General features: G+C 39.2%; 1 protein-coding gene across 4 annotated transcripts in view; it reads right to left on the reverse strand.

Moving 5' to 3' along the window:
- Positions 1–15669, reverse strand: part of ANKRD26 (ankyrin repeat domain containing 26) — a 47125-nt gene that overhangs the window by 5191 nt on the left and 26265 nt on the right. For all 4 annotated transcript variants that reach the window (XM_059847163.1, XM_059847161.1, XM_059847165.1 and 1 more), the window contains 14 exons: positions 15149–15362; positions 14675–14858; positions 14156–14302; positions 12043–12996; positions 10336–10488; positions 9211–9386; positions 8917–9010; positions 7731–7805; positions 6446–6580; positions 5421–5533; positions 4862–5003; positions 3980–4261; positions 3048–3283; positions 2061–2307 (listed from right to left, as the gene is read on the reverse strand). In XM_059847163.1, coding sequence (XP_059703146.1) covers positions 2061–2307; positions 3048–3283; positions 3980–4261; positions 4862–5003; positions 5421–5533; positions 6446–6580; positions 7731–7805; positions 8917–9010; positions 9211–9386; positions 10336–10488; positions 12043–12996; positions 14156–14302; positions 14675–14858; positions 15149–15362 — 3152 coding nt within the window. The remainder of the gene's footprint in view (positions 1–2060; positions 2308–3047; positions 3284–3979; positions 4262–4861; positions 5004–5420; positions 5534–6445; positions 6581–7730; positions 7806–8916; positions 9011–9210; positions 9387–10335; positions 10489–12042; positions 12997–14155; positions 14303–14674; positions 14859–15148; positions 15363–15669) is intronic.

Consider the following 15669-nt stretch of genomic DNA (forward strand, 5'->3'; position numbering starts at 1 on the left):
GAGAAGACAAACTTTGTATAGTGAGAGTGAATTACCCTCAGCTTCTCTGGTGACAACAACCACAGGTTGTGATCAAGAGCAGAAAGAATTTCAGGGGACTAGGTTCTACCAACAAAACTGCACTAGGAAGGAAAAATTTTAGTATAGAAGAAAGCCCCCAAATTAAGAAGAAAATACTGGACACCAGTAATTGAACACTGGGAAAATGTCATACATAACTGTTCAACAACTTCCTTGAGAGTATGCTGAAAGCTGTGAGACACACATGCTCTGGAAAGAAACTCTGTGGGTACTCTTGAAGTCAGGACACTGAGAGGGAACAGTATCACCATTCTCAGATCTAATGCAGACTTGTCTTCGAATCAGCTCAAATGTTTTTCACAAGTGGATTTGGAAGCATTTTTCAAAAAACATTGAAGAGGCCTACACAGCAATTTGAACTATACATCTGTACTTATTAGCAGCTGTATAAAACAATGAGCCACGAAATAGCCTGGAGAAATATTTAATTGCTGTAATTAAATTTCCCTACTTAGGGGAAGGCAGCAAACCAGTGAAGGTGTCTATCTTGAAACTGACAAAACTTTGAGATTCTCAGAGAGTTTTAATGTCTTCTGAAAAATGAAAAGGGAAAGCACTACCTGAAAACTGTTGCTGTAATTGAGTTTTAAGAAGCACTGAGTACTTCCACTTTCATTCCCTTCACTATCTGTTTTCCTAATTTTTCTTCAAAAAGGCCACAACGGTTAAGCTTTTTGTTGTAAACTAGGGCAGCTTTTTTTGCCTAAGAAGATAAATGGTTTCCTCTTTTGCCTTTTTTTTAATGTGTTGCTCCCATCTCTCTGTCCTTTCTTTCCCTCTTTTGTTCTGTGCTCCCTACCCCTCCTGGTCTCTTCTTTATTTCCCTTTCACAGTGGGTCCCTGAATTTTCCTTCCTTTCTAGTGCTTGTATGCAGAATAGCCCCTGCAGATGATACAGTACAAATGACTTCATGAGTTCTTCCAGTCATGTTTGTCCACTTCTGCCCTCAAAAGTGTTCACAGCTACACAAAGAGGTTCATCTCTGTAACTGCCACATCTATGCATTTCCAATGCTGCTTTGGTCCCATCTGTTCTCTTGGCTTGTTTTTGTAGAACAGGTGCTCTGTGTAAACACATGATTCTTTCCAATGAAGTGGGACCATCAAACTGAGATGGACTTAAAAGTGAAGAAATACTTGTCACATTCCCTTGACAGCAGCATACAATGACTCAACAGAGAAGCTCAGCCATGTTAAGTGGGTCTCTCACTGATTACAACTATTGGTGTGGGGTTTTCATAGCATAATGTTCAGCCTTCTGTGCTATCACAGTGACTGCTAATTACAGAGCATACTTGGACCAGAGGCATTGCAGAGGTTGCAGCATTGCTGTAAAATCAGAAAACTGTGAAGACTTGCCAAAGAGTAGGTAATTTTACCATTTCAGGAAATAACACACGGCAGGAACTACAAGAACAAATGTCTCTTATACATAGTATGTATTCTGCAATGAAGTGTAAGAGCAAAGTTATGCTATCCCATTCATATCATCCTATTTTTGAAGCATCCTTTTGTTGGTATTAACTTACTAATGCAGGCTCAGTGAAGATCAAGGAAGAAGAAAAAGGTGTCTCAGAGATGTCTGATTTGATTTATCACTCAACATGATGTTAGCCACTTTAAACAGGTTAGCCAAGCCATACATTGGAATTTCATCATGAGCTTAGCTGGGATCTCCCTAAGCCACAGTATTCCTTGCCACAGTTTCTCCAGTAAAAGAATGTCATGGCACAGTTCACTGCTTTGACTTAAATATTTTATGGCCTTTTACCCTCTTGAAAATTTTTACAACTCTGATGACCAAAAGTCTTCAGCCTTACAACATACAGCTGTGCACTGTTCTGAGGATTAGCAGTTGCTTTGGCCTATTAGACATATGGCATGAACAATAAATGGATTCTAACTTCAGGCTAAAAGGGAGAACCTTGCACATGGCTACTCTTCATCAGGAGTCGAGAATGGTATTTCAAAATGCTTACCTTGGCCACAAAGGCTGCAACCCTGTTTCTTGAGGATAATGTGTTCTCAGCTGGGGTGAGGAAGCTTCCTCCTAGACTGAGACTTCTGCTCAGTCCCAAATTGTTGCCAAGATGTCCCAGTGCAGTTGAATACAGAACTGGAGTTGCAGCCAGACCTCCGCTGACGATGCTGCTTGTGATTAACGATTTGCTTTTATGGCGCTCCCGGAGGAGCTTAGCATTGGCTTCTTCAAGTCTCTCATTAGCTCTGAAACGTTTGGAAGCACACAAACAGTTACCTTCGGTAGCAACACTGTTCCAAAGTTACTCTCCAGGCCCTTGACTATTATTTGACTTCTGAGGTGAAGAGCCTCTAAAAGTGGTACATCATTTGACCAGAGCTTGTTTGGAGGGCCCGTTTCTAGGACATCACACTAGGTGCAAGGAGCAGAGTCACCAACACTTAGGAGTGCTCAGCATGAGGGCTTCAAAGCCTTCTGTGAAAGCCATGTGTTTACAGAACTTCTTCTGGAATGTACGTCACCTCTGTAACAACTCTGGGCTGGATTCCCTTCCCAAGGAAAGCTCAAAGCTCAGAGCCACTGCTTAAAGAGAAGCCAAAAAAGATAATTTCTGTATTTCCTTCACAGAATCTAATTCTGTTCTCTGTGAGAGGCCTACCCTTCTTCAAACAATAAAGGACATGAAATTCATTTTTTTCTGTTGTACACGGGATGAAGAGATTACAGAGACTGGCAAAAAAAGCCACCAGTTAAAACAACATCAACTTGAAAAGTCTCCTGTTAATGCCATGATCAGTTGTGTTCCTATTAAAACACTAAAAAGAAATGAAGGCCTGCTAAATGGGAAGGGTCTTAAGGTACTTTTCCCACAAACATGTCATCACAGGCTTTCAATGTTGGCCAGGTGTAGAAGAGGAATTAACAAGAAATATGCATGAGGAAAAAGGAGTCTCTTTTTACCAGTCCAAAAAAAGCAGAGACTTACCTTTCCAGTTTCTTTGCGAGGCATCGTCTTGTTTTCACTTCCTCCAGATACAGCTCCTTGTACTTTTCCACTTCTGCCTGTACACATTCTTTTGGAAAAGCGCTGTCTTGTTGAGTATTTTTTATCTTGTCCAATTCACATTCAAGATCTCTAATTCTGTCTTTTAGCTGGTTTCTCAGAGAAGCATAATGACTTGCTCTGATGTGTTCTAGTCTGTCCTGGGAGGCTGCCTGTGCCTGAAGGAGACAGTGCACCTTCAACAACCACGAAGTAAAAAGAGAACTCTCCCCACCTGTCAATTGCATGTACCCAAGGTCATGGGCCCAGCTTGGTTTAGAGAGGCAGCTGTGCCTCTTCACTACCATCAGCAATCAAGGCAGAACCCTGAAGCTACCACCAGGGTAAATAATTCTTTTCACTCAGGATGAAGCCCAAATCAGTACCACTATTCAAAGCTACTAATGAAAGGGCATTATCTCTGTAGGACAGGGCATGGAGAACAGGATTCCTGAAAGACTTTAGCAGGATGCCTCACCTCCTCCCCATCTCCACACCTGCAACTTCAGTCACTTGTTTTCTGAGAACTCTCCCCTGTACAAGGACAAAACTGGACCTGTAGGTCTGGCCGTGACAGCTGGAAGGTGCAACACCTCTTCAAGCATGAACAATGAGAAGAAGAAGACCAGTTGATAGAGACAACCCCAAGCACTGCAAAATGGAAACCTACCTTAGGCAAGCTTTTGATTCAGGGACCTGCCTTCAGGGACATTCCACACCATAAGAGCACTCCTGCCCAACCATCTGCCCTTTGGCACAGATACAAATACAGCACTAACACACAGAATCGGGCACCCAAAGCAAAACACTAAAAAATAGTGACCACAACCAAAGTCTACAGAGTGCCTACAGACACATGTCAGAAAGTCACTCACTTGCAAAAACAGATTGACTTCTTGTAGTTTTTGTCTTATTTCTTGGCCTGCTCGTTCATCAACTTCTCTTTTATACTGTTCTATTTGGCTGTGATCCACCATGTTAGTCTCCAAGTGATGTTGGAGTTTTGCCACTTCTTCTTTCAGCTGGCATTTGCTCTTCTCCAGTTTTTCACAGTTCCCATGCAGGGTAGATAGCTCTTCTCGCAAATCCCGGTTTTGGGCTTCTAGCTGCATGCTTTTTTTAGACTCCATGTCCAGCTGCTGGGAAAGTTCAGCAACCTGTATGTAGAGGGAAAAAAAAAACCCAAAAACTCAGAGGCATCTAACGGCAGTGAATTCTGTTAAAATCGCTAAAGGGGTTGTCCATGGAGACTGCATTTATCATCTGCACACTCAGCCCTGCCCCTCACCCATGGACATGACATCCTGGTAGGACAGCAGAACTGCCCATCCCTAAGGCCCACCCGGAGGATGTGCACTCTGTGCTGACCCTGCCTGCTGTCACCAGACCCGTTCTGTTCCTCTTGGTGAGTGCCTGTGGGGCAGCTCCCTGGCCCATGAGGTCATGGGCCCTGCCAGCCCTGCTGCCACTCTTGGCTTGTCCTTCCTCTGCATGATAGTCTGCCCTTCTGATGCCACTGCAGATGCTGCTTTATACTTAAGGATTGCATCTTTACCCATAAGGACAACGACATCAGTATTAGTTATAGTCAGCTGCTTCTCTAACAGTAGAAAAACCATTGAGAGAGACCAATCAAATCAAAAATACAGCCAAGGAAAGCAAATCATCAACATGACAAGAAATACAGGCAAAGCTTCACACAGGTTTGAAAAGAAGTAACACCACAACCAAACAAACCCAAAATTAAGCAGGCTCACCTTTGTTCTCAATCTATCAACTTCACTGACCATTTCAGAATATCTGCTCTTCATTTCTCCCTTCAAATTAAGCTCTGACTCCATTTCTCTCTCCTCGTACACCTTTATTTTCTTTGTAGCTCTACTGAGAAGTCTCTTCAACCTAAATAGCAAATCAGTTCAGAAAACAATGAAACACAGGAATAAGCAACCCTTTCCATTTGCTCTCCAGTAAGGCATGCAGAAATAGGTTTCTTCATCTTTAACATACTTGAAAGTACCAGGAATTTATGATAAAAAACCTGCTCTTCCTGTGCCACAAATCACCTGGCACATCCAAATTTCAGCTGAAAAGATGAATTGAAGACTACCTTCCCCACCCCCAGAGAACTGCAGGGCAACCTGGACTGGAAATTCCTCTTGCAGCTTTAAGTATAGGCTCATGCAGAGAGGCACCTTGCAGGAGCTAACACAAGACTTCAATTTGCTCACAGAGTATGTGTACCTATTCTTACATTACAGTTCAATAAAACTGCACTTCTATTCAGGGATATCTCTTCACCATATCAAAAAGCCATACCTCTTAAAATCTTTCTGCAATTCCAAGTTTCGTCTCATTTCTTGGTCCAGACGGAGTTCAACTGGGCGTTTTAACTCTATCAGTTTCTTCACTTTCTTTCTTTCACTCTCACACTTTCAAAACAGAGAAGACACAGGACACACAGAACATGTAAGAACAACAGCTACATGCAATATGTGTCTCTAGCGGTCTCCATGGAGAAGCTGCAGCCCATCTCCATTAGCCAAGCTACACGTTAGGTTTCACAGCAAACTGGGCCAATATTGAAGAACAAACATAGATGCCTCCACTGAAACAAAGGTGGAGAAGATGCTGGTCTACTTTCAAGAGTTCTCAACTCACAGTAAGGATTATTTAGGTGTGCTTATCATGGAAGAATACAAACTAATCTAAAGCTTTTACAGGATCTTTATTGATAAGCGGGCAGAGAAATTTGATCTTAGGGAATTTTTTCAATATACTATTCTCTTCCACTACTTCTTTGTGGCTACTTATGTGCTAGTTGCTTTTTACTTCCTTTATTCCTCTACAGACAAAGGGAAAGACTGCCTGATTGCAACTGTCAGTCATTTCTGGTTTCCCAAGCACTAGTTCATTTCCCCAGAATTCCTTCACTATGTTTTTCTGCAAGGCTTTTAAGCATCCACTACCCTGAAAACATGCTGGTGCTACTCCCTGTACTGCACTGGAAAAATGAAATACTTCAACCCTGCCCAGAAAACAAGGGGTCAGAAGATGGCCAGAAGGAAACCAAGAAAGACCTGGGGAACTGAAGCCCTGCTTGATGTGTTCAACTGATGCAAACCATACTGGGAACTCTTTCAAAGAGAATCGCTCCAGAACTTACACAAGATACCCAGATAGCTTTCATTTGCTTCCTGGATGATCCACAAATCACAACATATCCAGAGTCTGAATGGCAGGGGTAATAAAAAAAAATGCTCTTTATCTAAGAACTCAACCAAAAGCATAACGTGGTTCTCTCAGGTACTGGCTTAGGTCTCTGGAGAATTTTCTGGATTTACCTGTTCAAAGAGGTCTGCCTTTTCCCTGTCAAGTTGAGCAACACGCTCTTCAAGGTTAGATCTTGACTTAAACTGCTCTTCCCACATGCTCTGCAAGTCCTTTGATGTCAGAGCCAGCACATTCTGCTTTTGCACCTGTAAAAGCAATGGCAGAAGAAGAAACTAAGGTGGCCATAAAGAAGACACTGGAACAGAAAGCTGTAACTTAAATGGAAACTCTCTCCTGTCCCCATCCTATGTCTATGGTTAATGTGAATGTGGGATGTAAAACACAGCTTGGAAAGCATAACCAAGAGGAGAAACTGAAGGTGGGAAAAAGAATGAATGTTACAGGGCTGGTTAGATGAGGTTGAACTTTGGAGAATAACAGACACACACACAAAATCACCCTGTAGTTTTCTTCCAAAGGTTCTTCAGAGTTCATGACATACTTTCTAATGCAGTCTTTTCTAGTGCCCAGCACAGAATATAGCTTACCCTCATGGCTTCTGTGACAGTTGTACATCTCCTCAGATCAAGAAAATGTTTTGAAGTTGACAATGGTATTGATGGTTCTATTTAAAGGGACAATGCCTAACAGATGCATTTGAGTTGAACACAACTTGCTGATTCAGTTCAAGTATAAAGACTAGAAGTTGGTTAGATGCTTTTAGTGGCATTTTTTAAGGAAAAAAAAAAGAAAATTACAAAAGCAAAAAAAGAGAAAAAACAAGAGATGCTTAATGGCTACAGAAAGTGACAAAACACAAAGTCTCAGGTAAAAAAAAAAAATCCTTAGGGTGTATGACTTTCTCAAGTCCTTACCAAAAAGATAAAACACTAGGTCACACAACAAAAACTGACATGGTCTCAAGACCAGCTCTGACAAAATTACAAAGAAAATATAGATCTGTAAAGTTTGCTCTCCTCTCTCAGCTTTCAACCACAGATGCCCATACTGTCCACAACATGGACTCTATCAGTCATCTGCTGTGGCTTAACCCTGGTAGAGAGCTAAGCATTTCACAGCCACTGGCTCACTCCCTGCAAGAGGCATGGGGAAGAGAATTCATCAGATGAATCACACTGATGAACACAACTATCTTGCACACCACAACACATACAAAACACAGCAGTAGGAAAACAAGGAAATTTACAGTCTTTTCCCTTGAGGGTGCCTTGCCCGAAAATCAGATGGGTATTTAATAGCTGTGTGCTTACACTGCCCACATGATCTTTTCATCAATTACCTTTATACAAAATATACAAAGACTAAAACAGTCATTCACAGAAGCCTGTCATATACCTGCTTGTGGTGATCCTCTGCAGCTGCCTGTGCTGTCTGTATGCTCATTATCAAGTCTTCCAGGCGGTTATGAACCTACAGAAGCATTACAAAAAGCAAGCAGGCACACTATCACTTTCTGCATTGAAATTACACCTCACTGACAGAAGTATTACACAAAACCTCTTAACCTCTTTATTCCTACAATATTTACACCCAGCAACAATGATCAGAACGGCCTTACTTTGATGCCACTGTAAAACTGTTAGCAATCATCACCTCTGCCATTTGATGTACAGAGAGAAAGAGAGAGAGAGAGAGAAAAGACCATGTAGGATATAAAGAATCTTCAGTGAAAACAGGCAGGAGTAGCTTTTCTCATCCCCAGTACACTTGAAAATCACGGCCTGTTAATCAAAGTGGAAGGACTTGTCACTGCCTTCCCACTGGCAGTCACAGTATCAGTACATCACAAAGTCTGACTATCACATATAGTGATTTTCAAAATACCTTCAGCTATAATTGATAACTACAGTCGTAACAAGAACCCTAGTTTAGTGGCTACAATACAAAAACCCAAGAACAACAAAAAATCTCTTAATTCAGGACACAGATGTTAGCACATTATCTGAGCTAAAATTAACCACTGTGTAGAAGCTGTAGTAAATTCCAAGGCTCACACTGAGTTTTGCAGATACCACAAGCAGTCCTCTTCACTGTTTCACAAGAACAGACGCACAGCAATTAACCAAAGAAAAAGTAATTCTGCACAACAAAAGCTCTGGGACATGTAACTTTTGTTTCAGTCTGATGTCAGCCAGATCTCTGGTACAAAGGCCTTGGCATCAATATACCCTGTGGAACTTCCACCAGTAAACTTGATGAATACCTTAAATGGAACACACGGCAGTCCCCAAAGCAGCATCTGATGTTATGAAGGGTCTAAAGCAGACAATAGCTACACCAGTGTATTGCTGTCAACTCCTTACCTTTTAGAGTGTTATGTTTGACTTGCTATAGCATGGGAAAATTTTCAAAGCTGGATGGCTGGAAAGTAGAGCAGGCTGCTTTCGGAGCAGCCTCTTCAGAAAAATGCAGGCACTGAGCTCTCCTTGGATCTCCAGGAAAACCTCACCATAAAATTTCCCCAGAGAAATAGGTAACTAGGCTCAGGAGACACCAAAAGGGAAATTTATGAGCAACTTACTGAGGCAGAGGCTTGCAGGTCTCTCTGCAGGGCTTCAATTCTGTTGCTTTGTTGCTGGACAGTGGCTTCCAATTTGGTGTTTTCAATTTCAAGGCTTAAAAAGAAATACAGGTCTTATTATAAAAATCTGCCAGAGCACCAATTCCAAAAGAACAGTGCAAAAAAATAAAAAAGCAAGAACATTCTTCATAATCTTAATAATTTGCTGTGACACAACAAGGCTACCTATCTATGCTGTGGTTTCCAGTGAATCCCTGCAAGTGACAGATACCTCGCCCCACTGTGTTCTCTTACTGTTGCACATGTTCTTCCAGTTGTTTTATAGTAGTGCTAGTCTCAGAAGATGCCAACAGCTGGTCCTGCAGTTTCTGGGCAGAAGCTGTTGCTTCTCTTTCCTTTCCATCCAAGGCAGACTTCAAGTCACGAACACAATGCTCAGACTGAAGATACTTTTCTTCTACCTCCCGCAACTGTAAAATGACAGAAAGAGTCCACAGTTATCAGGTGAGCTTTTATACAGGGCAGTCAGCTGCTGCCCAAGGATTCACGTGCTGCAGATATCTGCCCGTGCCCCCTGCCCATAGAACTGTAATCATCTCAACTTTCAAATCTTCAACTAGCAAATGAACACAAGCTTTGTTACTTCCTAGTCTTCTACAGCAGCCTCTCCCATCCCTCCATGGATTTCCAAGAGCACAGTTCTAAGCACTGACACTGCTTCTCTGACTCTTTTGGTGACTTAGGATGCTCTTTGTATTCACTCGTTTGCTCCTCTGTGAAAACACAAATTAAGAAGTTTATCTGTCGGTAGTGACTTCACAAGTCCCTCATAAGGATCAGATTTTAAATTATTTTCCTTTTAGAACTCCAAGGCCTCTATATGTCCATACCTTGGAAAAACACAGTGAAAGGTAGTCCCTAACTCAGAAATAACTTATATTTCCCTTGCAGGGAAGCCACTTAAGGATGGCAAATTATAGCAGGGCCAAAGGGGAAACATGCAGAATAAGTTATAAAAGCATTCAGAATTTTATGTGTTACCTGGTGACAGGGCAGTGTGGGGGGAGTGGGGGCAGGGGGAAAGCAAGAGCATAAAAATGTCCAAACACAGCTGTCCAATATTGCTACTGTTCTTCAGAAATCAGACAATCTGCTTGGCTAAACCAAAGGTAACAAGGCATAAATATAGACAGAAATTTATTGTGAAAAGCACCTTCGCAAATAAAAAATTTTGTCCAAGTTAGGGCATAATGTCCGCATGTCAAAGACACGGACACCGAGATTATAAAACAATGCAATTGATTCACACATCATTAAATCTATCCTGTTTAATTTTTTCCTGGGGTTTTAGGACAACATCCAATTCTACTTTTAACAGCCACTCTAAGATTTATTCATATAATTACAGACATTATGAACCTTGGTTTTAGCCTTTTCCAAGTCCTTTTGCAAGCGCAGCTTGTCCTCCTCCAGGTCACTGCGGTAGCGTGTAGTAACTTCGAGTGAAGCTTCTGACATAGATTGCTTTTTAAGAGCATCAGCAAGCTCCTGCTGCAGCTGTCTGATCATGCCCTAGTGAAACAATTGAATGAGCATGAAAAAAGTTGTAAGAACATGAAAAATGCCTTTACTTTGACTTATTTGATTACAGAGTTAGACCTGTCTTTGGATTGAACTCAAGTGAAATTGTCACCAGCAGATATGTGCACAGACAATCACCTCTCCATCTTTCTCAGCTGAGCACCCCCAAACTGTCAAGAGCTATTCATGAGGATTTTTGTTTCTTAAAACATAAAAAAGATCCAGATATTGTTCTTCTTAAAACCATGCATAAGCACACACTGCAATCATGAGAATTTTACTAACAATCTAAAGAAATCTGTTGTGACGCAAGAGCCATAGTCTGACTGCAAATACTATTTTGTTGACCAAAGGCAGGACTTGATATCACATCATTCTTTGTTCTATTCCTATATTTTACAAATATAATTAAATGAATACCTACATCTACAAGCTCTTTTTAGATACACTCTAAGAATATGCTGAATCACATTCTCTTCCAGCCATCTAATAAGTATGTTTTAGAATAACAACTGCCTTTATACTGACATATTAGGTTTTCTAAAACCTGGATAGTTCATGATGTTATATAGATGTAGTATTTTCAGAGGGAACCTGTTGTTTTGGTATGAAGAATACTCAGCAATTCTCAGGTTAAAATGACTGACAGTATCTGGAGTCCTCTCCTCACACACACCTTACAGTAACTGATAACTGCTTTATTCTTCATTTATCTCACACATGCCTATATTTATCTCACTCAAAGATTGTGGACTTGTTAGGAAGAAGGAAGTGTCATTTTAAATCACTGTTCCAATCATTAAAGGCGACAAACTGAACACCAGTGTGTCTGAATACTGACTTTTATTAGCTCCTATTTTCTAGAAAGTAAGGGAGATTAAACGAAATAGGTAAGGCAATTTTTAAGTCATTACTCTACCTGAAATTGGCCAGAACACTGTCATTACAGAATACCCTACCTACTCCTAGGAACCCCGATAATGATGCATTCTCTAGGCAGACCTCTTAGAGCCCCCAGAATATTCATAAATTAATACCTAGGCACTAAAATACTCTTCAATTTTGATAGCAACTTAGGGAAAAGCAATGTTTTTCCTCTACAGAAACTTAATATAAGTGCATCCCACACACAATTCACTCATCTGTGTCTTCATTTCTCAACTGTCACATATTGGATCATTCTTCCTTTTACATCACTCTTATTTGTGTCATCAGTGCAATACTAAAAAAACAAATCAAATACCTAAACAAATTCTATACGGCAAAAAATGGTCTAAGAAAAAGAAATGAAAGAAGTTCTACAGAACAACCACCTTTCTTGGTCAAAGCAGATTTGGATATCTTTTTTCTACTCTTTGCTCAGATATGAGCTCAGATATAACACCCCATTTACCAAACCCTTCCAGTTCCAAGAGAAACATAACAAACCAGAACAGATCATCATTATCTGGTCCCATGCATATGGCTTATATCTGATACACTTTAGAAACACAAAATAATTTCAAGAACTGGAAAACTTTAAATTGCTTTAAGTCTGTATTTTACCTCTCTCTCTATTTTGTCAGTCTCATTCTTGTAGACTTGTTCTCTTAAATCAATACACTTGGCATTTAATTCCTTGTTTCTCTCTTCCATTAGGTAAACTTGCTTCTCAGTATCAGCTCTGAGTTTGTTGAAAATATCATTAAAACGATCTTGCACATCATTAACTACTTTTTCTTTGATGATCCCCTTGTTCTGCAGATCTTCCAGTTGCTGACGGAGCAAAAGGTTTTCACTCTGGAGCTGGGCCAATCGCTCCTGCATGGATTCCTGCTTTATTATAAGTTTGTTTACTTGGTCTTTCTCAAGCTGTCGAGCATGATCATATTCCTTTGCCTGACACTGGGTTTGACTTAATTCTTTTTGTGTCATTTCTAAAAGCAATGTTTTCTCTCTGAGCGTTTGTCTTAACTGGTGAAGCTCATTTTCTAGACTATTAGCTTTGCTTTCAGCTTTACTCAGCTGCTGAGACAAGCTCTTGTTGGCTTCTCGCACATCTGAGAGATCATGATGGAGCTTGTCTTGCAAACGAAGCCATTCGTCACGTTCTCTCTGAAACGTTCGTTCAACATCGCTTCTTGATGACTGGTGACGTTCAAGTTCTTGAACAGCAGTGTTCAAGCGGGAACGAAATGACTCAATTTCTGTCTCTAGTCTGTCTTTGCTTTCTTTTGTCTGCTCAAGTTTGGAAGTTAGCATTGCAGATTCTGTCTTTAGTAAGTTCAGTTGTCCGTTGTACTGAAAAACTGTTTGTGTTAAGGTTTCCTCATTCAGCTTAAGTTCTTTTTGGAGATCTTCATTTTTTTCTTTCAAGGTCTCATTTTCCTCTAAATATTTTCCTTCTTCCTCCTGGTGCCTAAGTCTTATTTGATCAAGTTCTAGTCTTAGCATGGCAATCTCATCTTGCAGTAACTGATTTTTGTACAACAGATCCTTTTCTCTCTCAGTGTCAGATTCCTGAATGACAGGGAACATGAATAAATATCCAGGTGGGAAATAAATCTACAAAACTACTTCAGCATTAAACTGCATTTTAATATTTCTAACAGTGCAACATGACTGCAAAGATGAAAATGAAATTTTAGATAAGACATAAGCTACTCTATGAACCAGTGCATTTGTCCAAAGCAGGCAGAGAACAAAGGCGTAACACATCCATAAATAAACAAGTCAAATAAATAATGCTTTTTTTTCTGTAAACCAGCAACTAAATAATAAAATTATTTAAAATATTTCAGGTAGAAAGGTTATAAAATAACAGTGCTTTCTTGTGCGTGCATGCCATAAAAATATTCCATTTAAAATTAATTTAGCTGTGTTACCAATCTGGTAAAATATCTGTTTACCAGGCTAAAAAGGGTATTTTCCTTTTTAAATGTCTTCTTGACACTTTTTTTGGCATTACTGAAAGTTTGCTATACAGCTGAATAATCACTGGAATGCAAGAGTCTTGTATAGTTACTGTTTATTATACAAATTATTTTCCATGTAAATATATTCACCCTATATTTATTGGGCAGTACAGCCAAAACCAAATAATTCTTCCAAGAATTTCACATTCTTAGTAAATTCATTAAACTTCAAGACTTTTTTTTTTTTTTAAATAGTGTCCATGATTACTTATTCTCCTTCAATTATTTTAACTAGTATTGAGAGTTTAATTGATTGCTGATCTTCCTTCATAAAACTTTAATATGTGGAGGTGGAACAAAACTTCATACTTCATATTTGATAAGGGAATAAATAATTTAAAAAACCCTAAGTAATGGGAACACAGAGTGTCAACTTCCTTCCGAGTCAATCTGGATGTAGGTAGCTAAATGCTTCACTGCTAGAAACCTTAAAAAGTGATGATAAAATGTCAAGGAAATGAAAACAAGACAGTTTAAAGAATGACATAAATAGTGTTTTCTTTTAGCTTTCTACTTGTACATACAGCACTGATACTGCTTTCCAGAATTTTCAAAGACAGAAGGGAAAACAGAAGAGGTATTTGCACAGTAAAATTACACTCCAAATATTCCATCAAGAAGCAGAAAAAATTTAAAATTTTATTATAACTTTAGAACAAACATGGTGAAATTGAATTAATTAGAAAAAAAAAAAATCTCCTTACATCCGAACTTTTTCCTATAGTTCTTCTTGTCTCTTCTTCTAGTTCCTTTTGTCTCCAAAGGTGGTTGTTCAAAATGCCTTCTTGCAGGGCTCTGGCACTCTTTTCCTGAGAGAGCTGTCTCTGTGTTTCATCACGCTCGTCTTCAACCTACAATAATACAATTAAATTACTTGCAACTTCAGAAAAATCAAAGCTAGCAATATTGTCTCACTCTCCCTTTTATCCTTTTAAATAGTTTTACTTTCCCCAGTTACAATAATCCATCAATAAATAATTTAGTTATTTTAATTATTATTTTGTTATAATTTTGAAAAATAACTCAAAGTTAGGCTTTGAAATACAAACCAAAAAAAGGGAACACACTACTTGGAAACCAGCTGTTTACAAAATCTGGCAATAGTTACCCAATGCCTCTTCCATGAAGAAAGTGCCTCTTCTTTAGGCATACTGGAATACAACACTAATTAAAAAGAAAGAAGAAAATAAGAAGACAAGTGTTTAAGTCATTATCTAATATACCTGTTTGAAGAGCTTTCTCAGTGTTACTAACTCCATTTCTAAATTCCTTGATTGTAACTCAAGTTGCTGTTTCTCCTCCATCTCTTTACAACATTGCTCTTCTTTCCTTCTGAGTTTTTCTTTTGTTTTCTCATATAGTGTTTCTATTCTGAGCCTCTTTTCCTCTTCTTGTTTCAAAGTAAACCTGGGAATTAACAGTATAGTTGATAAACTAAAGCACCGATATAAAAATTAAATATTCTACACTATGAACTTGCAGAAACAACTCAAACCATAAAATGTTAAATATTTTCAGATTTTATATTTTTATTCTAATTTTTAACTTTTTAAATAATTCTATCATCATTCCATTATCCATGGTATCACATTTACAATATATGGAAATAAACTATTGACTGTTTTAACACTTGTAAGTTTATCTAGGTAAATACACTGTTACAAGGTAACACCTTATCAGAACACAAGATTACACACTTAAGGCTTTGGATATCACTTTTCCATTCCACTTCTTGGTGAGCCAATATGGATTTCAAATCTTGAGTCTCTTCCGCTATTAATTTTGATTCCTCCTTTTCACTTTCCAGTTTTCTTACTTCTCTCCAGACTGCTGCATACCGATTTTTTTCATGCTCTATTATTTGTTCATATTTAAGAAGTATGTTTTGAATTTTCAGTAAAATAGCAGAACCTATTTTGAGAAAGAGAAGACAAAGTTGCACATAAATACTTTCTAATGTGTAAATTATTTGTTTTGGTGTAGGTGATAAAGTTTTGGTAGTGGAAAGACTGAAGGAAGGCAGTGGGAGTTCTCTGTGAGAAGAGGCTAGGGGTTGCTGCATGCCAGACAGACAATGGACCAACTGCAGGGCACAACTGAGCCTTTCAGCCATGCTGGTGGCACCTCATAAAAATATATTTAGGAGAAGACAAAACCACCACTCAGGCAAAGGCAAAGGAAAGAAATAGGAAAAACAGCTGCTCTGTACACACATGGG

Source organism: Haemorhous mexicanus, chromosome 5, assembly GCF_027477595.1.
Source record: "Haemorhous mexicanus isolate bHaeMex1 chromosome 5, bHaeMex1.pri, whole genome shotgun sequence".
Classification (NCBI taxonomy): domain Eukaryota; kingdom Metazoa; phylum Chordata; class Aves; order Passeriformes; family Fringillidae; genus Haemorhous; species Haemorhous mexicanus.